Here is a 27,496-nt window from a genome sequence, read left to right as displayed (position 1 = left end):
ACAGTGGGGGGTGGGGTGGGGGGGAGAAATACTGTGATCTGTGATCGAGTGACCAGAGAGATTGAAGTGTTCTCCAACTGGTTTTTGAATGTTATAATTCTTGACGTCTGATTTGTGTCCATTCATTCTTTTACGTAGAGACTGTCCAGTTTGGCCAATGTACATGGCAGAGGGGCATTGCTGGCACATGATGGCATATATCACATTGGTAGATGCGCAGGTGAACGAGCCTCTGATAGTGTAGCTGATGTGATTAGGCCCTATGATGGTATCCCCTGAATAGATATGTGGACAGAGTTGGCAACGGGCTTTGTTGCAAGGATAGGTTCCTGGGTTAGTGGTTCTGTTGTGTGGTGTGTGGTTGCTGGTGAGTATTTGCTTCAGATTGGGGGGCTGTCTGTAAGCAAGGACTGGTCTATCTCCCAAGATCTGAGAGAGCGATGGCTCGTCCTTCAGGATAGGTTGTAGATCCTTGATGATGCGTTGGAGAGGTTTTAGTTGGGGGCTGAAGGTGATGGCTAGTGGCGTTCTGTTGTTTTCTTTGTTGGTCCTGTCCTGTAGTAGGTGACTTCTGGGTACTCTTCTGGCTCTGTCAATCTGTTTCTTCACTTCAGCAGGTGGGTATTGTAGTTGTAGGAATGCATGATAAAGATCTTGTAGGTGTTTGTCTCTGTCTGAGGGGTTGGAGCAAATGCGGTTATATCGTAGCGCTTGGCTGTAGACAATGGATCGAGTGGTATGATCTGGATGAAAGCTAGAGGCATGTAGGTAGGAATAGTGGTCAGTAGGTTTCCGATATAGGGTGGTGTTTATGTGACCATCGCTTATTAGCACCGTAGTGTCCAGGAAGTGGATCTCTTGTGTGGACTGGTCCAGGCTGAGGTTGATGGTGGGATGGAAATTGTTGAAATCATGGTGGAATTCCTCAAGAGCTTCTTTTCCATGGGTCCAGATGATGAAGATGTCATCAATGTAGCGCAAGTAGAGTAGGGGCATTAGGGGACGAGAGCTGAGGAAGCGTTGTTCTAAGTCAGCCATAAAAATGTTGGCATACTGTGGGGCCATACGGGTACCCATCGCAGTGCCGCTGATTTGAAGGTATACATTGTCACCAAATGTGAAATAGTTATGGGTCAGGACAAAGTCACAAAGTTCTGCCACCAGGTTAGCCGTGACAGTATCGGGGATACTGTTCCTGACGGCTTGTAGTCCATCTTTGTGTGGAATGTTGGTGTAGAGGGCTTCTACATCCATAGCGGCTAGGATGGTGTTTTTAGGAAGATCACCAATGGACTGTATATGCCATCATGTGCCAGCAATGCCCCTCTGCCATGTACATTGGCCAAACTGGACAGTCTCTACGTAAAAGAATGAATGGACACAAATCAGACGTCAAGAATTATAACATTCAAAAACCAGTTGGAGAACACTTCAATCTCTCTGGTCACTCGATCACAGACCTAAGAGTGGCTATACTTCAACAAAAAAGCTTCAAAAACAGACTCCAACGAGAGACTGCTGAATTGGAATTAATTTGCAAACTGGATACAATTAACTTAGGCTTGAATAGAGACTGGGAATGGATGAGTCATTACACAAAGTAAAACTATTTCCCCATGGTTTCAGAGTAGCAGCCGTGTTAGTCTGTATTCGCAAAAAGAAAAGGAGTACGGGTGGCACCTTAGAGACTAACAAATTTATTAGAGCATAAGCTTTCGTGAGCTACAGCTCACTTCATCGGATGCATTTGGTGGAAAAAACAGAGGAGAGCTCTCCTCTGTTTTTTCCACCAAATGCATCCGATGAAGTGAGCTGTAGCTCACGAAAGCTTATGCTCTAATAAATTTGTTAGTCTCTAAGGTGCCACCCGTACTCCTTTTCTATTTCCCCATGGTATTTCTCCCCCCCACCCCACCCCCCACTGTTCCTCTGATATTCTTGTTAACTGCTGGAATTAGCCTACCTGCTTGTCACCATGGAAGGTTTTCCTCCTTTCCCCCCCCTGCTGTGGGTGATGGCTTATCTTAAGTGATCACTCTCCTTACAGTGTGTATGATAAACCCATTGTTTCATGTTCTCTGTGTGTGTGTATATAAATCTCTCCTCTGTTTTTTCCACCAAATGCATCCGATGAAGTGAGCTGTAGCTCACGAAAGCTTATGCTCTAATAAATTTGTTAGTCTCTAAGGTGCCACAAGTACTCCTTTTCTTTTTGTGTTCTGTGTGTTTCAGAAATGCATTGCTTCAAAGGTAAGGCAGACTTTGATTAAAATGGTTATGATCCAGTAGGCAGAAAACAGTGAACAGGAAGGTGCAATAAGGACCTTACAGTTCAGGCAATCTGCAGCATGTCTTTCTTAAAGTGTGGTGCCCAAAACCAGACACAGTACTCCAGCTAGGTCTCACCAGAGCTGAGCAGAACAATTACCTCCCGTGTCTTACACACAACACTCCTGTTAATACACCCTAGAATGGTGTCTGCCCTTAGTGCAATAGCATCACACCACAGACTCATATTCAATTTGTGATTTGCTGTAACCCCCAGATTCTTTACTTCAGTACTACCACCTAGCCAGTTGTTCCCCATTTTGTATTTATGCATTTGAGTTTTCCTTCTTCAGTCTAGTACTTTGCACTTTATTGAATTTCATCGGATTGATTTCAGACCAATTCTCCAATATATAAATGTCATTTTGAATTTAATCCACTCCTCCACAGGGCTTGCAACCTCTCCCAGCTTGGTGTTAGCTACAAATTTTATAAGTGCACTCTCTACTCCATCATTTAAGTCATTAATTAAAAGCTTGAGTAGAATTAGACCTAGGACAGACCACTGCAAGCCCCGACTTGATATGTCCTTCCCCTCCCAGCTTGACAGCAAACATAGATAACTACTCTGAGTATGATCTTTCAAATAGTTGTACACGCATCATACAGAAATTTCATCTAGACCCCATTTCCCTAGTTTGCTTGTGAGAATGTCATGGGAACCTATGTCAAAAGCCTTACTAATGTCCAGCTATATCATGTCTGTTGCTTCCCCATTATCCACTAGGCCAGTTATCTGTCAAAGAAAAATATTAGATGGGGCAGATAAAGAACAAACGAATGTTTATTACATGCTCTTAGTCTACAATTAGATAATTCAGAGAATTTAATTCTTTTATACCACTTTGCATCTGTAACTAATCTGAATCTGTTAATGTAACATTTTAATGAAGCATTTTACTGTGCTTATTACTTTATAAGACATTTAATATGAATTTTTGCAAGCCAGTGAAGCTTGTTTGCTTTTGCATTTGTAGCCATCTCCGTATTTGTAATGTCACTGAAGGAAAGTCACTAATTAGTTAATTTTAAATAAAAATACAAAGTACTTAGCCACTGTCTATACAGTCCCTTTATGTTAATATACTTTGTTATAGCAAAGCGTTTACTTGAGCAGTCCTGCACGGTGAAACACATAGAGCTCATGATCAAGAGTGGAGTTGCTGGAAGGATTAACTCGAACAAAATTCTGGATCAGAAGGAATTCTGGCACAAGATGTGGCACTGTGATGATGCAAAAGTCTTTGTCCTGAAAAGATTTATAAAGAATACTCTGTATCAGTCAATAAACAACAAACAACAGGTTATTAGTGATTTTAAAAACAAATTTTAAAAAGGTTCCCACTGAGACTAAAGAAAAAACTGACACATAAATGTAGATCAACATTTAAAATGGCCACAGTGCTGCAAGTATAATTCACACCTACACTCTGTCCCCCTCTAGTGGTGATTGGACCAATATAGATGTTGATTAATTTTGGCTACAAGTCCAACCAGACTTTTTAGCTGAACCTCATGCTTTAAGATCCGAGGTCCCCTAAATACAACTTTTATTTTAGTGGGGACCCAATCTGACAGTTTCTCTTACTGTACCCATATGCCACTTCCCCACAGTGCTCCATACCATCTGGAAGGATAGAGTGCTATGAGGTCTGTCAGGACCATGTTGAGGCATCATTCAGAGGGCAGAATTAAGGTTGTGGGATGGAGGATTGTCTCTGTAGATTTTAGAGCAGTTTGAAACATCAGCTTTTAAACCAGAATTTTACTTGTTAGTGCAAAACTTCCTGAGGATCCACGGCAGAATGTAGGCAGAGAGCAACTAATATGTACAACACACATTCTCAGAAATTGCCACAGTGCCTGGACTCAAACTCAGAGTACGTGTGCGCTTCCCGGGTTCAATAGCCACAGGCTGTAACCTTAAGTTAGCCCCCTACTCTGACATCAGGCTGGCTGCAAATACTTTGACTTGCAACAGAGCCCCAGTTCTGCTGCATGTACACAAATTAATTTCTCTGACTCATCAACCTAGCTCAACCCACCTTGTAGATCCAACTTTGATCTTGAATAACTTTTAAAATATTGCTTCTTATAGGGTAGTGGGTGCTGATCTCTAGCTGAGATCAATCCCAAGAGGTTGAAATCAGTCTGTGGTGGATCTGAGCCAAAGTTTGAATCCCTGGGGTACACAACGAAGCATAGGAATTCTAAAATGTTGATGTTATGTGATTTTTTTTGGGGGGGGGGGCTGTATCTTGACAACTCCTTGACCAAAGAGCATCAAATTTGGATAATTAACCCTATCCCAGATCCCCATGAAGCAAGGCAATTTTCAAGACAATCAGAGTAAGCATGTGAATTTCAGAGCACTTTGGGGAAAAAAAACCCAGCTGTTAAACTGTAAAGTAATCTCAACTTTATCCATTGCAGTGCTACCACCCCATAATAACAAGTGACTCCTCACAGAGATTTCCTTCCCACAGGCCCCTAACGCTGGTGTGAGGGAGGAGGTCCCCCAAAAAAGAGGGGGGAATCTAGCTATGTACAAGTGATTTTATTTCTTATCATACCATTTTCATTCACTTTCAAAGAAAAGACTTGTTTCACCTTAAGATTTCATTTATACGTACTGGAAAGAGGTTGAAAACATATGGCAAGAAATCCAGTGACCTGCAACCAAGAGCAAACACTTTTATGTGAATAAACAAAAGCATATTCAATATGTACTGTATATTTCAAAAGATTTCTCTCCTCCATCCATCCAGGCAGCACTTATTCATACTTTCTAATTGGAAATTGCATCTAGTTCAGCACTAATCAATTGTAGAAGTTGTATGTTGTATGTCACTTGTCATTTTCTAGGACCTAAGGCAGCAATGGAAGCAACAGTAAGCCTAGAGATTTGAGCTTGTTAACTCAAGAGAAGTCTCCTCTGTGCAAGAAAGTAATAAAAGTAAGATGATGTTTACTCAGAAGAATCCTGTAGGAGACTTTTAGAAATTTTGCCAGAGTAGCATTAGTGCCCAGTAAGTCTGATCACCAGGGGGTACAAACAGTTGTAGCTAAGGATTAAGGTATTTCCATCATGCACCAAAAGACTTAATGTTCCACTAATATCCATTTAGTAGACCTATCCAATACCTATAAAACTAAAAGGAACATCTATACTTTAAAGTCGAACAGATTTATTTGGGCATTCAGTGCATGCATCTGAAGAAATGGGCTTTTTATCCACGAAAGCTTATGCCCAAATAAATCTGTTCGTCTTTAAGGTGCCACCAGACTCCTCATTGTTTTTGTGGATACAGACTAACAGGGCTACCCCTCTGATAGCTATACTTTGAAAATTGTTCCTGTACATTTCCCTTCTTTTCACCTATAGTTTTGGAATAAATCGCCTTTCTTTTTCCTGGTAAAAGTGAAACATGATGTTCAAGTTGAGTAAGACAACAGAAACTTAATTATTTTATCTGGTTTCTGCTACATAAAAGAATACGAAACTGTTCTAAACCCAGCAAGAGTTATGTGGAAGTTTTATTTCTACTCTCTCAAAAGAGAAAAAAGTATATATTTTATATGCATCCAACATACAAACACACACACACACACACACACACACGAAGTTATTTCAAAAGACTAACCACGATCGCCTTAAACAATTAAAGTAAATAACCTTCCTGTGGTTTCAGTCCCAATAAGACTGGAAAGAGTAATCATTTTTAACTCAGGTGTTTATAATTGAGTGGATAAAAGTGAAACTTTATGAAAATACAATAGGGTGACCAGATGTCCCGATTTTATAGGGACAGACCTGATATTTGGGGCTTTGTTTTATATAGAAGGTTATTACCCTCCACCCCCGATCCAATTTTTCACGTTTGCTGTCTGGTCATGCTAAAATACAATGACTCCACATGTTGGGATTGGGATTATAGAATCAAAATAATTCAGTAAAACATTCACCTATCCTGTATAATATAAATGTAAAGCTATGCTTAATTGAGATGAGTCTTTTTCCCCCACACATATAATAAATCCATGACAATGCAATTTCCCTTTCTCCGACACTCAGTATCTTTTCAACAGAAGTGGGTTCAAGAATGGGGGGAAGCACAAGAGGAATCAAACTTTTTCTGTCACTAGCAAAGGATCAAAGAATCTCATTGCAGATCGATTGGAAGTTTAGTTCATTCATATATCACTTCCAGTCCACATTCTGGCTCTAGATTTAAAGTTATGAAAACATTTGATAACCTAATGGATAGTACAAATTCTTCACTACTGAATTCCCCTTGAGGGGTAAAAGATAGTTACTTCTCAGTAACTGTTACATTTCTGCAAATTACTACTCTTGGATCTGTGCTTCTGCATGCAAGTTCAGCAGGAACTCCTTCAGTACAAATTCTAAGATACCACTCCCAGTCTAGATTATCTCATGCCATCCCCTCAGATACCTATGCTACCCCCAGTGCTCTAATGGTCAGTTTCTTTCCCTGAAAAAGGTAAACATACACTCAAGTAAAGTGAATTAAAGAGAGAAAGATATACATTTTATATTATTATTATATATATTTAAGTCACAAGATTTACAGACAACTCAACTCCATGGAGAGGAGGCTGTTTGAGTGTTAAACTTAGAGAAAAATAGTTACAGGTAAGTAATGATCTCTTTCCTAAAGATATCTATCTTGGAGTCTGAACAATTCCAAAGATGTCTCTAAGAAAAAAATTAAAGGGGACTGCAATCTGTAGTGTACAATGATAAGCAAGGTGAGCATACCTTGAGCACTATTAACAATGGTGTGTGAGAAGGGGGAAATGTCAAGAGAAAACTATAAAGGTGGACAAATAAATTAAAGATACATCTCCCAACAAAACAAAACTTCAAGAGGGCAGGAGAGCTGGATGTTCTTAACCCACAAATAGGTCTTGTGTACATGGTAGAAATTTCCCAGCACAGTTATAGCAGAGTAACTATTCCACTATAGCTATTCCATTACATTGGGAGCTATTCCGGAATAACTCTTCCATATGGACACACTGTCACAAAATAAAAGTGATCTTATTATGGAATAATCACTCCACTTCTCTTATTTTAGATTAGAGTGCCCACACGGGGAAATTATTCCAGAATAGGTATCGTGGAATTCAGTGGTAGCTGTGCCATCGATTTCCCTTGGTAAACAAACCCATAGATTTGTAAAACTGATAGCTCAAAGTGGGATTTCTCTCTCAATGCTGAATCTAGGCAAGATTGCTTGGTAAAAAACATACAGAAGATTATGTGGCTGCTTGCATCTCTCCTGACTGCGAACATAATGGATACTTGCACATGTAGCACATATACCTCTCGATATAACCTTTCCTTTTTCTTCCAGGTACGCAACGAGGGAATGTCTTGTGGCACACTGCCCAGTCTTACACTTAACAGGGTTTCCTGACCTAAGAGGCATGATTCTGGCCCTCCTTGCTTGTTTATAAAAACCTGATTGTCTTTTTGAAACATAGCCACCTGTTGGGATACTAAAATATCGCAAGGTTCTTAGAACAATTCGGACTGCCATCATATCCAGAAAATAGACATACAGTTGCTGATACTCAATGGGGTGCATAACACCGGGGAGGGGCTCCCCATTCCAAGCAGGATGCATCTTTGGTGAATCTAGTTGGTATTGAAGGAATTTTGAAGTCCACTCCTAATTATACTTTGTTTCTGGACTACCACGAAGTGAAGCTTAGATTTTGTCAGTCACCGAGGGTCTCCTGAGGCTGTCTCATGTGGAAATGTGCCACAGGTATTTCAAATAATGTTACAATCATCAGACTCAAAATTCATTATTTCGTCTCTAGGAAACACCTGTTGGCTCAGGTAAATCATCTGTCAGATCCATAGTGATACAGATCTCGTCCTGGAGAAGTGGAATCTAGCAGAGCTGCTACATACTATAATTCTTTCTGAGGAACAAACTTGGACTTTGAGTATGTCTACATGCAGAAATTTACCAACATACTTACAATGTATAATTATACCACTGTAGTTAAACTGGTGTAAACTCATTGTGTGCACTTTCTTATTTCCAAATAATGAGTGTAGATGCAGAAATTACGCTGATATAACTACAGTGGCATAACTGTGCCTGTTCATTTCTCCATGTAGACAAGCTCCTAGTAAGTAAACTACCTCATCCTTGGAGACTTTTTAGAGTGTTTTCTGATATACCAATCATCTAGATCAAGGGCATCACTCATTTGAAGAAGAGGGTCAAATTCTATGTTTATGGTCATTGGCCTGGGGTATAAATTTAGGACTATATGCTCCAGATAGTGCACAGTGTCAGTGAGAGATATGCACAGAGATCAAAGGGACAATAAGACCTATAAATAATAATGAAACATTTTGTTAATTTGGTGCTTATTGTTGCATTCATCAATCAGTGAGAAAATCTGTTCCCATTAGGACCACTGCTATTTCTGCTCTTTGTTTCTCTTTCTTCAACAGCCGCCGCTCTCTCACTACTTTCTCGGCCTCTGTGAGTCTCCTCCATTCTTTCCCCTACATTTCCTTCCCTGCAGCAACTCTCAGTTTCAATCCCCTACTTCCAATTCAGTGTGTTTCACTGCCATTCTCTTACCCATATTCATTGCTGAGTGATGAGTAAAGGAATAGTTACGGTTGACACCCAAGTGTCATCATGGGACTGTAAAACTGACATTCCAATCAAATTAACAGGGGAGTTGACTCCTCTGGCTCATTGTTCCAAGACATCTGCAGACTCAGGCATACATCACTAGCAGGCAAATATTGTGTACACACAGTTCATATTTAGAAGACTACTCTTTGCAGTCACCCGGGCCACAAATTTACTTTAAAAATATTAGATTCTGGAGCATCCAAATAGGTCATGTGGGCTACATAAATATCTTATGAAGGCTGGATCTGGCCTGCAAGTTGTATATCTGACATCTTTCATCTAGATAAGAAAGGACATTCACTCATCTATTAAGGTTCACGGTCACCATCACCAAGCATTTCATAGAAACATGCAACACTGATACCAATCCAACAGGCAATGCACAGTATTGTTGCTGTTTCCATATGAAATCTGAAATACACTCTGTGCCTGAGATGTATCCTTATGGAAATATCAACATGATCCAGAGCAAACACATATTATTGTTATTTATTATTTGTATTACGGTGTAGAACTCCTCACAGCTTTCTCTCCCTGGAGTTTAGCATTCTGACTCTGGCTTCCTTCTTTTGCCACTGTCTCCCCTGTTCTGAAGGAGAGGGCAGTCTATATACTGTCCTCCTCCAGAGAGCTCCTCCTGATTGACTGGAAGAGAGGAGAGCCTGGCACACCCTACCCACAGGGCTCCTGATCCCAGGCCCTTAAAGGAATAGAGTCCTGGAGTCCCCCCGCCACCCAATTCCTTATTTCCTGGCACTGCTTTCTCTTTTCCTCTACCAGGCCATTTCCTGGGTCTTTGTTCATTCCAGCTCCCTGGCATGGGATCTTCTGTCCCCCTCCACTCTAAAAAGGCAGGTATACCCCACTACAGGATATGTGAGCCTTGTTCCACAGCTGCAATTAGTATTTGCCCCAAAAGGATGGCTGCTTGTATTGCAACCTGGTAACTTTTCTGTCATAGGACACCCCATCAGAGGAGATGTGTGAAAAATTTTAGGTGGAAGGTGAATGCTTCATAAAGTTATGAGTGAATGCACGCAAGGAGTTAGATGGAAATTAATTCAACCTTAACTGCAGCAGATGGTGTCACTCCCCCAACTGCCTTAATAAATCAGGGTTCTGTTAAGTTGTTATTAGAAACTAGAAACCAAATACCTATATGTCTATACTTGCCTTGTTTCATGTTTCTCATCAATACAGAATAGCTGAATACAGAAAGCAGTTACAGCTCCTCTGTACACAGGATGAAAGGAATCTCTCTCGTCAATCTCTAAGGTAGGTGTCCCAGTGGCTTTCAAATCTGTGTCTATGACATCATCTATTGGCAATTCAGCACTGGAAACAGTGTTTACACTCTCCTTCTGCAGCAAGAAGAGACAAGGGACCAAATTGAAACCACATTTCCTTTTTTGTGTGTTTGTTTAATGAGTCTTTTGTTGCATCATTCTTATTTTACAGCATTCCCAGCAGAAATACAGGGCTGTACTTCACTCAGCACAATACATTCTGCCCCATCTAGAAGTTTACGGGGGCATTTTTAATGAAATTTCTGCATGGCTATAAATTGATTAATGCCTGCAGTAAGAGGTTTGAAATAAAGACAACAATATGTTTGGGAACAGATATTTCTCATTACTGTCCCTATGTGGAACAGTAACAGAAATTTAATCTTAGGAAATATTTTCGAATGTAAAAATTCGGATTCCATCCAAATTTTAAAAAAATTTGAAAGAACAAAAATGAGAGCAATTCAAAAAATGTCATCTTGGAGATTAACAACTGCGAAATTTGAAGAACAAAAGACTAGTTTTGAAAATATACTGAAAGGAAGAATAGAAGACAGATACAATTGTTTAAAATTCCATGGGCCAAATTCTCTGCTAACTTTGACCCTATACAAAATCAAATTACTTCAGTGGGGTAGCATGGGGTACAAATCATGACATAGTTTGGCATAGTAAGGGAACCTGAGTCATCTCACTTAAAGAAATGCTAATTTCCTATGTATGAGTAGTTGCACTTCATAAATATTATTCTTTGTTGCTTAAAAAAAATTTCCTTTTAGATCTGCATGGAAGAATTCAGATTTGGTATATTAGTCTCCCTGAGATCCAATCCCAAATCTAACTTGATTACTATTGTATAGGTCTCAAAGGAGAACTTTGCACAAAATATCCATACCTTATATGTATTTAAAATAATCAATCCACTCAATGTGCGTCGTGTCAATTGATTTATTATAACCTGCTATATCACCTAAATGCTAATATTGAATAAACATTTTATTTAAAAAATTATTTCACTTTAAAGAGTGGAAGCAAATCACAGTGTCAATACAGTTGAGAAACAGCCAATTATTGACATTTACTTTCAAATTCACTGTTCATTCCAAGTGAATTTAACATGTCCCCAAAAAAGGCCCAAATAAATAGGATTTGGGTGGGAAAGCTAGCAGGTTTTTGCCAGAGGAGGAAATTTAGAATCTGCCTTTACCTAGTCAGGGGGTACAATGCAATGTGGCCCTTCTGCAAGGATTCTTGGTTACTGGAGTCACATAACTATGGATTACCTGACCCCAGCTGGGCCCCATGAAGTCTCCTAGTGCTGTCCTGTTATGAGCTAGAGAGCCTACCTCTCTATATGCACAGGTAGACATGCATGGAAAACAGTTTTGCCACCTCCAAGTATTCAGAAGTCTTGAGCCAGGACACAAAAATTAATGATTTGAAAAAGTAACAACTGCATTCTTTTTCTTTGTCCTCTGGTCATTCAGCATAACACATTTTCAAACTTTTCTCTGGAACCACAAGGGCTAGAATCATTCACTTAAAATAAAAACAAAAAAAGGTAAGCTGAGATTCTATTGTAATAACCTGGCTCCAGGAACTAAAGCTTTAAGAAAAATACCAAGTATTGCAAAAGTTGGCAACAATGGGAAAGCCTTGGGTGCCCACGTGCCAAAAAATGAATTTCATTCAAAAATGCACTGAGGATGAGTATTTTGATAAACTCTCAATTGTACCCAGCCCTCACCTCTGAAACATTACAACAGAAAGTGTTCAGACTAGAATGTGAGGTGACAATATCCAAGGCTTGGAAGAGGACCTCTTCAGTTTTAGTATCCATCTGAAGAGAAAGCAATCAGTAATACATACAAATTAATATTCATGAATCATTTGTTTTCCTATGGATCACTAATTCTAGACATATTAAGCTCTCATTCATAACTCTGATCCCTTTTAAATCAATGTAAAAACTCACAGCGCTTTTGAAAGTCCCCTCTATGAAGCACCACATAGTATAACTGGCTCATAACTCTTGCAATTTAAAATAGTCTTTTTAAAACCAATTATGTCTGCAGACAAAGGCAGCTTATTGCAACACCAAGGACAATAAAAACACATACAAAAACATTCCAGAGTATTCCATTTGGTTTCTTCATCCCAGATTCCTTTGTCAGATAGGGATTCATTTAGTCAGGCTGTTACTGCAACTAAACTGGAATCTGGCAATCCTAACTCCACCTTCCTTGCCATCTGCCTTACCAGATTTACGTTGGCTTTAAAGGCTGCATCTGAACTAGTAAATGTCATAGTTATGATTCACCATCCCTGGAGCTTCACCAGTGGTAGCAACAATGGAGGCTATAGCGTAGACAGGACATGGGGATTTTTACCACATCACTTAATTCTACAGCATAGTGGCAAAAATTCCAAAGCTTGGTCTACACTAGTGCTTCTCCCACAGCAGAGCTTCTCTGGAGTTCAGTTACAGTTATGGTGTTTATTAATGTAGACAAGGTCAAAGTGCTAAAGAATGCAAGCATACTCATACTTAGTCAGCCCGTTGATTGGCAGTGCCTTCCCCAAAGCTGCACCAGGGCCAACTTCATTCTAGCTATTTCCTCCTCTGTTTTCCAGATGCTTCAAGACAGTTCAGATGCCAATGGTTTCCAAATAATCTTAATGACTACTTCATAACTTCCCCGAGCCTTACTGCACAGGTGAGTATGAATTCTCATAAAGTACTGCAAAAGAGTTGGAAATAGAGGGACCCTAATAGTCTGACCTTTTCAGAATTACAGGAGACCCTGGAAATTAGAACAGTTTTGACAAGCAGGTTTATAGTTAAGTACTTACGCAGCTCCAGTGGATGTTGCTAGATACTTTAACTACTCAGGCTACTTTGGCTACATCTATACCACACACCATTGGAGGCAGCGTATAGTATACATATGGCTAACATGCCACTGTGAAAAGCAGGCTGTGTCCACCCTGCGGTGTGTAGCTATATGTGTCAGTGAAAGGCTCTGGCAGAGGGGAGGCAGCGGGAAAAGGTTTAAACAGCTCCCCATTGCTGGAGCCTTTCACTGCAGCAAGGAAAGACTATGGCAGTGGGGAAGCATTCTCTCTACCAGAGTCTTTCCCCATTCCTGGAATCTTTCCCTGCTGCAGGGAAGGAATCCAAGCAGCAGAGAGCTGGCAGAACCTTTCCCTGCTACCTCCCAGTTGCCAGACCCCTTCCCCACTGCCAGTCTTTTCCTGCAGGGAGACAATGGGACACTACACTGCTAAAAAGAGCAGTATAAACAGGGAGGCATGACTTGGGTGAGTAAAGAGACATATAGTGAGACTAAATGTAGTCTGGACTCCTCTTTTGCAGGTAGTTTTTAAACAACCAACAACAAATCTCAATTTTTATCCTTCTGAATTTATGACTATGTTTCTAGTGTTTTATTTAAAAGGCATTCTGCATTCGATAGTTATGGCATTTATTTAAATGTCCAATGAATTATGTTCAGTAACATTACCTGAATATCCATGTCATGGGAACTAATACACTCAGAGTTTTGAGATAAAACAGATTCTGCTTCTTGACTTGTTTGGCTGCTTTTTTCTTTGTCTGAATAATGAAAAGGAATAAATGCATCAAAGCAGCTTACAAAATGGATCCATAAACATCACCATCCCAGCAGTAGATGAAGTATAACTCTCAGCAGCACACGGCCATTAAGATGTTTCTTATGATCATGGTTAAGATTGAGCCATTACATTCACTTTACTAAGACTTCAGCATATCTGAATATTTACTCTGAAGACAAAACTGTAGAGGTCATTTTAAAACAGAGGATTTGAACAAAAGATAACCTGGAAACATTCCTGACTAATACTGTGTTTAGATGTAAAATTATATTTGGACTCTAACTAAAGGGGGACAATGTGGTCAATGGTTGAACTACCGATTGGCTAGTCTGTCTCCTAGCATTCAGTACCCATCTCTGCTGCTAACTTGTTATATGACCTTTGGCAAATGATTTAACCTGTCTCCCATCAGTCTCTCCATCTGTAAAATGGAGATGATATTTCACAGAGATGCTGTGAGGCTTAATTCATTAATGTTTGTGAAGAAGTGTGACATCCTCAGATGGTAGGTTCCAGAGCAATCTGAAGTATTACGGTTATCATCTATAAAATTAAAATAGTTAATTCCCTACCTCAAAGGGACTATAGTTACATTTTATAGAAGTTTGCCCTTTGAGAGCTTGTGATTATAGATGCTATACAAGTACAATTGTGTATGTTAATGGGAAATTATCACAGTGCTTGAAAAATTGTTGGACAAATTTGACATCTCAAAAGGCAAAAATGAAGATACTAATAGTCTCATTCTTTTTTTAAATCCAAGGGTCACTAGTTTTCACTATAAACTAGTTACTCCAACTGCTATATACACCCTTTACTAAAAAAAAAAAAAAACCCGATGAAATAAGAAAATTTCCTTTCTCTCCTCTCCTCTTCCACTACTACTTTTATTCCAGTTGGTTTTTTTAAACAGATTCTTAACCTTTTGGAAACTAAAGGCCATATTTTATGGGAGTGATGCTGAGCAATTTTTAAACTCTGGCCCTCGGCAATAATTTGGCTGGCAGTCTAAAAGGGTTAATGGTGCCTCTCCTATCTTGTTACATACCTGTCTCCTCCATTGCAGCTAGTGCTTGCCTTTGGGGCTCAGGTCAGACATATTCCAGGATCCTTTTACACACCTGCTGCAGCTCCTTTGAAGCACTGCAGCATCTGCATATAGATCCAGGAACATATGTGAGCCCCAGAGGAGCTGCTGGGAGGGCAATGGGTTTCACCTTCTTAGTATGAACCAGGGTTTTGGTTACCTATGATTTTCAGTAGCAGCCAGGAGTCTCTCCACAGGATGCTGAAGTAACTACTTTAAAGCACTGTGACAACTAGTTAGGAAGTATCTTTGTTGTATTTTTCAGTCCCAAAAGGCAGACACTGGCTAATCTGCTTAATGAACACCTATTTTAGCTGAGGTGGCAGATAAATACAAAGAAACCAGTTTTTAAACTATGGTAAGTGAAGCAGGGATGAAAGGGCTTTATAAACAAGAAAGGAAAGGACAACACACATTCAAATTTATTGAGACCAGATTTTAAAGTCTACACAGCACTGAGCACACTGACTGAGCTCAATTCCTAGTAAAAAAAGCAATGATGATGGGATTCTGTTTTAGTCAATTGCTAACAGGTTAATAGTATTTTTGGTGTCAAAAGTGATGAATAAAGCAATAGGTTTCAATTAATTTTAGTCACTTGTCTATCCACTTATACTTAGCCATTGAAAGACATGATATTTGTATTATTTATACAGAGAGAGAGAGAGAGAGAGAATATTGTGTAAATAGAGTTTCTGGATTACAGTTTAAACCAGTAAAATCCAATTAAAGCATACATTTAAACAATAGAGTTAATTTTGTTAATATTGATAAACACCAGATTTCACAATTTTCATCATGTCCAACATTTTATTCACATGGACCAAATCCACAGCTGGTGTAAACTGGCATAGCTTCACTGAAATCAATGCTATGCCAATTTACATCAGATGATGATCTGGCCCAAGGCTGTTTCCTGACATTTAAAATGCTAAATGGCAGGAAAATCCAGATAAAAATGTCCAAAATCAATTTCAGAATGTTTATGATGCATTATTGCATTTGATTTGTAATGGCTTAACTACTATGTACATACGATTTACCTATTTTACACGCATGTACAATTTGTGCAATAGGACATGACTGAAATCTGACATCAATGCAGCAGAAGTTAACTGCTGTGTTACTTTCATTCCATCTATGTGCTTGGCAGCCTTTGGGTAGCTGCTTGACAGCAATTACACAATTTTGGGAAAAAACAGTCTCTAACCCAACCCTGCCAGGTAATGAACACTATATTCCCTTTGAAGTCAATGAGAGGTGAAATTACTCAACATCTTGCAGGAACGGTCCCTTAGTTTACAGTAGAATATCAAGGCGAGTTACTTTAAATAATTTGAAATCCTGCTGCAATTGTCAATTTTATATTCAATATGTGGAACCAAATATTAACTGATTATAGTTCACTAAAGTGAGAAACAGTTAAAAACACTGATGGAGTCAATAAATTAAAGCAAATAACCACGAAAACCCCACAACAATAAAATCTGGGATCCCTATATGTAAGCCATTTCACATATGTTAATTAGCTATCAAAATTCCTTAAAAGTCACTTTCCAAATCCTAAAGACATATTCCTAGTTCCTTTTTTTCATATACTTAAAATGAAGTCTCTGAAGAGAAGCTTTAATTAACAAAAACTCTTTGAGATTTTAAGATAAAGTATGCCAAAACAGTAACCTATGAATCTGAAGACTTCTGAGCCCTGGGAGGGGGCTTCAAAAAACTCTATGCTTGCTTTGTGTTGAGAAACCTAACTAACTTACAGTTCAATTCCCTTAATTAAGTAGTTTTTGGGACAATCTCAGGCAACTTCATTTTTTTAAATAATGAATTTAAAGGCCTAAAATAATTCAGCATGATATTTTTTTAAAAAGCTATAATCACTGTCAAAAGAAAAAAACGTTGATGCAATGTGCAGGCAAACAAAAGTGCATATATTATATATAATATGTGGTTTCTTTAGGGGTATCACCAATGGGCACCTTTATAGAAATGATCAAATGTCATCCTGATTAATCCAACAGTATTTCTCATTATAAACAGGCTTGCAGGTGTCAGAAGTGAACTAATACATGCCTCTAGTTTACATATAAATAAATATTGATATGTTGTTTCTGACTTTATACTAAAATGAAACCCTTAATGGCTCCTGAATCCAACACAGTCAAATATAGTTGCATCACTGTTATTTGTATATGTACCATAAACATGTGATCTGGAAGAACATTATCTACTGTAACTGAAGTAAAAAAGACTTCAACCAAAAGAAAATTAAAAGGATTCTGTTTGCTGGGTTGATGGTAGACGTAAAAGGCAGTAGGATCAAAAAGCCAGTTCAATAAGAAGCCTGATGAAAACCTCTTGAATCATTCCCACAGTATCATAGTGTTTTCTAGCTACCAATTCCTGACTCCATATAGAGTAACAGCCAAATTACTATAATTATAATGAAATGCAAGTGGCATATCAACATTACGTTAAACATAGATGTTGTATGCTCTTTCATTTTTATTGCCTAGTATTATATTTTGAAAGGAAAAACAACAACCACCTGCAGTCTCCATGTACAAGGGCTAAAGCAAGTTAAACAGCTTGGAAATTCTTTATTACAGCTATTTATACCTGAACAAAGCTTTTGTTGTACAGCTTACATTTTAAATATTCAGACTTTGAATTCATTAAAGATATAATGGCCCATATTTTCTGGTGGTGTAAATTAACACAGCTTCATTCTCATTACACCAGCAGACAATTTGGTTCCATATTTTCAAAGCAGTGCACAAATGGTGTACCCACACACACACAAAAAAAGGTACTGATCCTGCAAGATATACCTATGTACTTAACTTTAGCCACATGAATAATTCTATTGATTTCAAGCACGTACATAAACCCTGATTCTGCAAAGATTCATCCATGGAATAGCAAGATGCAATTGATATAAATGGACTCCATTTCTACCATAATCAAACTATAACATATAACATTACTTTTTTAAAAATATACTTTTAAAGATGACAGAAAGGAGGGGGGAAATTAGATTTATGCCCTTTTTTCCTAAATACTTCATTTAAAAAAAAAAGCTTGAAAGTTTTTGTTTGGTTGGTTGGTTGGTTTTAAATGTGCTGGTTTTTACATTAAAATTTTTGGGTCACCCTGTTTTTCCTGACATTCTTTATGAATGAGTGGAGACTGACAAGATTTATAACATCACATATGCCACATAAGTGAAACTTGATTAACTGAGAGCAGAAACGGTTTTTATACAGTCTGTTTAAAACACTAGCTTTCTGTTAACAGACATTAAACTCTAATACCTAACAAACAATAGAAAGAAATGCTCTTATTAAGATAATCAACCGAGGTGCAGATTTTGGAAAATTTACCAAATAAAGTAAAAATTTTCAATAAAGAAAACATGCAAAATGACAACAAATAAAGGGCATACAAATTTTTGTAACCTCCAAGCAGCTAGTATATCAACTAATTTGGTAATAGATGTTATACTGTATTAATAAATGTAAGCTAGCTTAATTTTTTTACTTTGATTTTAAAAACAACAAGAACCATTTTCCTCTTGGCCGTTTTGGCCAGAAACAATAGACTAACTCTTTAAAGCATACGTGCAATACCTACTAAGAATTTACTGGTGCAGCTAACTGTTTTAAAGGTAATGAAGTTTTGAAGATTAAGTTATTTAGTGTCTTTTGGTAAATATTCATTTGGCCTTTTAAAGACCCAATCCTGACCCTAATTTACATGGCTTTAAAAAATCCATTCAGCTGACTGTGTACCTGGCCAACTGATCCTGAAGAAGGCTGACCCAGCATGCAAGGTTAGGAAAGAGAGGACCCACACACACTACAGTCAAGAGGTTGGAGCTTCTCAACAAACAGTGGACTTGTACTAATGATTTTTCTTCCTCCCACAGCCCTATTTGTATTCCCAACACTGTCCTTCACCTAGGTCAGCAGTGACACTCCAGCAGCTCCAGGGGCAAGGAGGTGAGATAGAATAAAATGGTAGAGTTCCTTTATTAACATGGTGGTTCTTTGCAGGGGAAGGAAAGGAAAGTTGACAGGATAGCTAGGAGTATGTTCTTTCCTCCATCTTCTTCCCTGAGGCTGACAGTTCTAGGATATCTGTGGGTGACTGGTTTTAGGCTACTCAGTGGCCCTCTATTCTGTCTCAGACAAGGCATTAGAAGCATTCAATGAAACAGATAATTGTGGTAACTTATTAGTGCTCATTCGTATTCTATTATTGATTATTAACAAATAGCAAAATGTAGTTGTCTATGCAAAAAAGCAAACACAAACAAAAAAACTCTTCAGTGCTTCTTAAGAAAGAGAGGCCAGAGGATGACACTGCATTGAGAGAACTTTTCTAATCTTCAAGCAATTCATACACCAACTTTATTATTATCATTGTCATTTATTTGTATTATGGTAGCCCTTAAAGGGAAGGGCCCCATTGCGCTAGACGCTGTACAAACATATAACAAAGAGATTTATTATAAACTCTTCAACTCAGGGACTAGGTACAAGACTATAGGCAGAAAAGACAGAGAGACAGACAGAGGGAGCACAAGGAAACAATGAGATGATACTGGTCAGCTGCCTAACTATTTTCAGACATTAGAATCAGCTTCAAAATGAGACCTTAAATTAACAGACCAGTTGCAGATGACATCTGGGGGACATGTCTAATGCTTTAACTTTCCAAGATTTGAACTTTGTTTATATAATGCTACTGATCCTGAAAAATCCTCCAATCTCCTCAACAGTGACAAGCATTTAATAACCAGAGACAACAGCCGTCAAACCTTCTCAGACCTCCCCACCTAGTGTTGAGCTAGACCATTCCAAAAGGTTCCCTTCCAACCCCATGAAATAATTATGTATTTGGAAGTTAAAAATAAATGTTGCCTAACTGATTTTGAATCCATATATTTTACTTTGTTTTTACCTGTTTCAATACTTGGCTCCTGAGGTAGTTTGAGAATATCATCAGGATGTGGTTTGCAGAGACCATGGAAAGGCCCCAGGTCAAAACAGTCTTGAAGCAGTTGTATATTCACTTCCGAGCACACACTCATGAAACCTACTGCAGTGCCATCATCCTGAAATATCAAAATAACATTATCACACTCTTAAAAGCTTCAAGTCTATATAAAGACATGAATTTGGGACACAAGAAAAAGCCACACAGTCCAATATACTTCATACTTTTTATCTTAAATCCCACCTAACAAAGTTACTTTGTTCCAGGGCTTGAAAGATTTAAATAGGAATAGCCAGACTGGATCAGCCCGAAGGTCCAACTAGCTCAGTATCCAATCTCTGACAGTGGCTAATACCAGATACTTCAAAGGAAGATAAAAGAAAATGTAATAATCTTGACTTAAATATGCACAGGGGAAGAATAAAAAAAATATTGTTAGATATGGTCTGTAAGGTGTTTTGTGTTTTTCCATGTACATTTATAAATAATTATTGAGATACAAAACATAGCTAAAGATGGTGCTTTGTAATTATATATTTCAGAACAGATTCTTGCTTAATTTAAAACCGTTAAGTAAAATCTGGATCTAGCTAAAGACAATGGTTGCCTAATTACTAAACACTAGTGTAAAAATTTCTTTGTGCTCTTAAATGGAAGAAAATATTTTATTTCCCTGTGACATGGTTTAATTCAGGGACAGAAAGCACAGTAATTATAAGCACTAGATAATTTCAAGTTCAAGACATATCAAGCAACAAATGCCTTAATAACTGCACAGGCACGTATGACAGCGATAAGGACCTTGCATTGATGAAATAGCAGGTGATATTGGTTTAATGCATGGAACTGGAGCTTTCCTGGAAGTTACAATAGTAAGCAAGAAACAGACACTGACAATAAGAATCATCACTGATTTTTCACTAAAACAAGGCAGGTAGAAGATAACTTAATTTTTAGTATTATATGCAACTTACTGATAAAACAAATAACCACTATATGTATTTTTTCCTCCTATACTTAATAAAATCTTGTGATAAAAGGCTGGATTTGTCCAGCTGTCTTATCAAGCCATCAACACTTCAATAAAAATAAAAAAAAAAGTTTATTTTTTCCCCAAACAACAAGTGATTGTTTGTTTGTCTTGTTTGCGTAACTGAACAAAAGATGTGTCTCTGCAGTTGTCTGGCTGCTGTGTAATTTTAGGCCCAAGGCTCAGCAGAGGCTGATTAACCAATCCATCTACCATATGTGCAAAAAGAGGTTGCCAGCTTCATTCTCTGCAGGGAAAATTGGCATCTATCTTGCTTCATATGGAGGTATCTTTCCAATCTGCAGCAGCATTGGTGAGTCTATACTATGAAGGCCTGAAGCACGTTTTGCAGGTTTCATATTGAGCCATAAATGTATGATAGAAATATATTAATTTATAAGATTATAAAATAGCTGTTTGTAATGTGTTATTACACTAATGGCTTATTATTTACCGCTTGGTTTCAATCTGCAGTGATTACATTTTAAGCATTTTTTTTAACTGTTTTGCTCAAGGAAGCAGATTTCTGGAATTAAAGTAGGTTATAGCTCCTATCTGCCTACAATACTTCATAGAATTACAAAGTATGGCAATTACATATTGTAAAATAGAATGTTCTTTAGAAATACATGCCCCTGAGACATCTCTTTCATGCTGGCCACTCTCATTTCTCTTTTAATTAAGAAACTAATTCCTGATTTTTGGAGATAGCATACATTTTCCTGCATGGATCAGGAGATGGAAACAAACTACAATATTCACTCATCTTGTCCATCTCTAGCATCTCTAATTCTACCTTTTGGAGATATTTTTGACTATGTTTCCTTGGTTACCAGTCATCACATGCAGTATTAATGTTGCTAGTGGATGTAATTTGGTTATTTATAATGCAAAGTGTCTAAAATAACAATAACTGATTTAAGATCACCTTTTTCAATTATCTCAGAAAAATCTACCAAATTGTCTAAATTGTAGCTTCATTTATATCACGATAAGAAACAAAATATACAAACGAATCATGGTGGGTTAGACGGTGGCATTTAGCCACAGTCCTCCATTGGAGGCATAGCTTCAGGTGCATACAGGCTGCCCCAGGGGGAGCATCGAAAGGCAGTGCCTGCCTGCGCATTCCAGTTGTGCTAGGGTGAATACAAACTGCTACAGCCCTTTAAATGGTGTAACATATTGCTCACGTTTCAGCATGGTAGTCATGTTAGTCTGTATCAGCAAAAAGAACAAGGAGTACTTGTGGCACCTTAGAGACTAACAAATTTATTTGACCATAAGCTTTCCTGGGCTAAAACCCACTTCATCGGATGCATCACTGAATGCATCACTGATCACGATATGTCCCACCAATTCTGCTGGCCTCTGCATGGGAGGGGCAAAACCGTGACTCTGTCCCTTTTCAATGAGTTGTTCCTGTTGGAAACATCGCAGCAGTAATCTCTACGCTTCCTTGACCAGAGGGGCTGCTATTCTGGTTAGCTCTTTTACTAGCTACACAAGGGCAGGGACAGGGATGCTCCAGACTGCCTCCCACAGAAGAGCTACCCAAGGTCAAGCTCTCAGTCAAGAGTAAATTAATACATTTTCATTCTTTTCTGAAAAAAGTTCTCATGTGACATACAATTATGATTTTGTTGTCACTTAAGGCCCAAGTCTGCAAAGGGATGAGCACTTGTTGTGAAGTACTGAGCAGCCTCAAAGCGTAATGAGGTCCCCATGAGTTAAAGTCATATGGATCCTCACAGACAATCAGAATCCCACAGAAATGGGCCCTTAATTTGCTTGTTCTCAGTTTCCTCATCTGTAGAATGGGTGACCCTGTCATCCTCTTAAGAATATTGTGAGGTACAAATGAGATTTTTAAAGTAACTGGGGATCTTCTGGTGGAAAGGCATTTTAGAAATGCCAAATATTGTTACTATTTATTACTGATTCACTTGTCATGTTCCATCCTTAAAGGAGATACCCACTGCAAAGGGGCAATCATATTCCTGAAAGAACTGAAAGCTTACTAAGAAAATGGCTGAATTTCTCAAGTGTCAAATGGCCATCAAAATTATGATTTTTGCTTTCTAAGGCATAGTTAGTCCTACTTAGTTCATTTTTATTCAAGAAGCCAGTGCACCAGATGTTACCAAATACAGCATAATGAATGTTAGGGATACCTAAGCCTACTGCATGTCAAGGATCTACCTCACAAACAACAGCATGGTTTTTTTCATCCTGAGCTTCTATCAGCTCTGCAAGGAAGTATTCTCCATAGGTTTCTCTCAGAATTTCATTCTGATGCATGAAGATAGGCATGAGATCATCATGGTCTTCCACCCTGTAAAACAGAATCAATGATGTCTTAAAACTTTCTAATACTAGAATACTGATCCTTCACTCCCTGATTTGTTTTTCAGAGTGCAGGCAAATGATAACTTCTATACAAAGTCAACCATTTATTTGATTTCAATTACACTGTCATTTTTAGAATGCTGTAAAACAAACATGATTGATAGTTTCAGTGTATATTGTTAAATATTTTTTAAAACTCTTTATGAATTTACTCTGATGCACTACAGAGAAGGACAGAAAATAAAAGAATAGATGTCTTCCTGGGCATACCAGAGGTAACTGAAAAGGGAAATTTGGATAGCTGTTATTTCTTACAGCACAGACACTCTTTACAACACTTTAAACAAGACATCTTATGAATGTAGCTGAAGCTGTGACTGTAAACATTGACCACCTCTTTCCTCACTGGAGCTGTGGCCCCTGCTGAAGCAGAAACCAAGAATCCATAAGGAAACCCAGCCCCAAGCATCTTCAAACAGCCAGGCCTAGTTATACACCTCTGGGAACTTCCCAGACCCACTATTCCCATATTGGCAACATAGCGGACTCTTTGCTGTGATGTTTCCATTGGCAGATGCAAATGACGCCTCTGATAACAGGATAAGTTACTGCTGCTCAGGCCAAAAATAACGTGTACTACACAAATTCCACACTGCTGTTATAAAGGGTACTGCCATTGACTCTGAGATGGGGAATGAACATACTGAATAACCCTCTTCGCTGCAGTGCATCCAAAGGCATTTACCACAAACTCTCTGTGGTTTTGCTATGCAACAGAGGGGAGTATACTGATCTATGACAGTAACACAGGAATTAAACAGATACTGTTTACAAACCAGAAGCCTTGTCAGGTTCATCATCATGTACTTGTCAGTGGTCTGTAACTACTACCATGACAAAACATAAACAAAAAATGGGAGAATGATTGAGGTAGGAGGATGCTTTTGCTTAGGTCCTTACCTGAAGATAAGAAATAAAAACTTGTCCTTTAATGTACTGCTGTATTGCTGGAAGTGATTGCTAATTTACAAAGCAAGCCTACACACTCAAACAGCTCATCTAAAACCCCCAGGTGCAAAAAAACCAACACAAGGCTGTCAAAAATCTACATTCAATTGGCCAGATCCTCAGCCAGTGGAACTCTCTTAAAGGAGCCATACCAAAGATGGTGCAAACATGGGCAGGGAGGAGCTCCCTGTGCCTTTACTATCCCCCCAGCACACCTGTGCAGAATCTGCCATAACTGTGTGCTTTTGTGTGAAAGAGACCATTAAATTATATAATTTCACTCAAAAGAATTAAATGTGCTTACTCGCTAGTTGGTGTTCTGTGACTTGATGAGCTAGCATGAACAATGGGGGCATTTCCTCACCTCTGGTGTCAGTCAGCAAATGACCAATCAAAAGGGAGATTTAGCATTAAGCTGTTCCCATTCCAGAAATTGCCTCTAAAAGGCCCAGTAAGTTACTTCTGAAGGTTAGCCTATGCTACGCTCCCTAAAGGGAATCCCCTTCCTCCTTTTTCTCTGTGCTCTGGTAGGGGAGCTCTGAAATGAGGTCACTTTGTTTAGATCTGCACCCACGGGCAGCCATCTGGGCAGGGGAACCATTTTATGGCTGGATGTTTTAGCACATCAGTCTTGCAGCAAAGAACTGGAAGGAGCTCCTCAGTGGAGCTCCTTCTGTGTGGAGAGCCTGTGCTGTCTTCCATGGCTCCTGTGGCAGATGCCTGAAGATGGCACCACAGTGTGAAGCACTTGCTGCCTTCTTCATGAAGGCTGGGGAGCCTGGAGGCATAGCTTGAAAAGGTGGTCAAAATCTCCTCTCCCTTCTTTGCCTAACTGACACCTGCCAATCAACTTTTCAACAGAAATCATGGACAACTGAAGAGGGGCAGTAAAGACTTAGGCCCCAATCCTGCAAAGATAGACCCCTGAGTCCACATGGATTCCCACTGAAGTCAAAATGAGGCTCCAGCATAGGTGTAATGTTGCAATTTGCAGGATCCAGATCTTATCTACTTCTACTGTTCCTTCTACATTCAACTTGCTGTCAGTGTGAAAGCCATCTCAACCTGTCTCCACTTGGCCTGACATACACTGTTGGCAGTAAAAGTCTTACAGTACTCAAAGTGTATAGATAGATTCTCATTGAAATACCTGAAGAGATTAACACACTTACTGATACTTAATGTTTTCTCAGTTACAATCCAATATTAAGCTTTTGAAATCCTAGTTCTTAATCAGAAGCACAAGACTAAAAGAGAATTTTAATGCATGTTGAATAATGTAGATAAAAAGTACAGTCAGGGAATGCAGTACCTATTGATTGATTTATTTGCTGTTTTTTTAATGTGCCTATCACCATGGGCCTGTCACAAAATAAATACATCTAACGTTAAACTATCCATAATAAACACGATAAACTGTCCCAATCCTGTACTACCCAAACCATTCAGTTCATCCATGGTCCAACAAATACATGCTTTACTAAAATGATGCATCTTGCACTATCCCCTAAGATTCAGGAAACTCAGGCTGTGATGGACCACAAGAAGGAATAAGTTCTACAGCTAGGGACTCCCCATTGAAAACACCTCCAAGTCTCCATGACTGAACATCTATAAAATGTGCATTTGCTAATCTCAGTTGTCACAGAATGCACAGGGAGAGATGGTCCCTAAAGAGCCAAGAAGCAAACTCAGGCAAGCTTTAGACATTTGAGCCAACATGATGAATTGCCCCGAGAGAAGATGGGCATCCAGTGCAGTTCACTGAGCATGTGGGTGATATGTTCCCACCAACCCCCTGCATTAAAACAAGTGGGCCAGCACATTCTTCACTTGTTAAAACTTATAGGCCATCTTTAAAGGTACCTTGCAAGTATAGTGCACGGTAGATAACTAGAGCATGATGACTAGCAATATCTAACAACCTCTTAGCTAACCACAGATTTTAAAAAGTAGAATGAACTACTATTGCTACCTTGACATCTAAAAGGAGCTGGAGATCCAAAAGTACCCCAAGACTGTTAACATTTTTGGCAAAGAGTGGTCACACTACACCCACAGGTGGTGCAGTCATAATCTTTATCACACTGTCATCATGTCAACCTGTCAAGTATTATACAGATATGAAGTAATAAAGGGCTGCGGCGGATACAATTAGGTATCTGTTGGTTCAATTCAGATAATAAAAACAAAACTAGGACATGTATTGCCATCTGGAAGCAATGTAAGTGATTATTTCGTTGCAAGGTCTCTAGTGACCTCTACTGGTCAACTATCTAACACATTTCTTATAAATTATTCATCCAAGCATTCACACAGTGCTACAACACATTTGAAAATGTTCTGTAACACAGTAAATTAATTACTCAGAAAACTTTTTATAAGGCTAGGGCCATGTAACTTCCAAATCCCTCAGAAGATTAATGGTCTTAAATCTCTTAGTTGTTAGTTCAGCAAATTCCTTCATTACTTGGGGGCAATCCTTTTATTAAACAGCCTTTGAAAACCACTAGAAAATATCATTACATGCTGTACTCCTAGCAATCAAAAGGTCAGAGATTATAAGGATTGCCTGATCTACTACAGTGACTTCCCTTTTCCTCAAGTTTTTGTTTCCTTTATAAACAGAGGTCACAAAACAGGATCAGTGCTCAAAATTGGCACCATCCTTCAATTAAAAAAATATAACTTGTTTTTTTCAAAATGATTTACAAAACAAAAATAAAAATATCAATACATGAATCAATGCAATATTTTACATTATAAAGGGTTGTAAAGTTAAGCCTTACTTAATTTACACTTCTTTCTCGTTTATTACGTATTGTTTTGTTTTTAGTCCATTCATTATTACATAACATTTATATTGTGGTAGCTCCCAGAAGTCAGCTGGGTCAGGACCCTAATTTGCTAAGAGTTGTATAATAAAACCAGTCTTAAGACTATTTTCGTTCTTCTTTTCCCCAGGAAGGGCAGCTGCACATCTGTATTTCTTGCAATTGTTGAGAGCCCTCTACACTGGCGATTTTCACAATCAACCGTTCATTTAAAACACAGTGTTTAACTGTCAGTT

The 27,496-nt window shown here is 38.6% G+C and overlaps 1 protein-coding gene across 1 annotated transcript in view; it reads right to left on the bottom strand.

Moving 5' to 3' along the window:
- Positions 1–27,496, bottom strand: part of CFAP61 (cilia and flagella associated protein 61) — a 229,931-nt gene that overhangs the window by 183,079 nt on the left and 19,356 nt on the right. The window contains exons 7-13 of the mRNA XM_043512158.1: positions 23,272–23,404; positions 20,004–20,157; positions 13,834–13,925; positions 12,057–12,149; positions 10,197–10,384; positions 4,962–5,001; positions 3,438–3,577 (exon numbers count right to left, since the gene is read on the bottom strand). Of these exons, the coding sequence (XP_043368093.1) occupies positions 3,438–3,577; positions 4,962–5,001; positions 10,197–10,384; positions 12,057–12,149; positions 13,834–13,925; positions 20,004–20,157; positions 23,272–23,404 (840 nt within the window). The remainder of the gene's footprint in view (positions 1–3,437; positions 3,578–4,961; positions 5,002–10,196; positions 10,385–12,056; positions 12,150–13,833; positions 13,926–20,003; positions 20,158–23,271; positions 23,405–27,496) is intronic.

The sequence above is a fragment of the Dermochelys coriacea genome, chromosome 3 (assembly GCF_009764565.3).
Source record: "Dermochelys coriacea isolate rDerCor1 chromosome 3, rDerCor1.pri.v4, whole genome shotgun sequence".
In the NCBI taxonomy this organism is placed as follows: Eukaryota; Metazoa; Chordata; order Testudines; family Dermochelyidae; genus Dermochelys; species Dermochelys coriacea.
The sequence above is the reverse complement of the archived record's forward strand: the minus strand, read 5'-3'. Positions and strand labels throughout refer to the sequence as shown.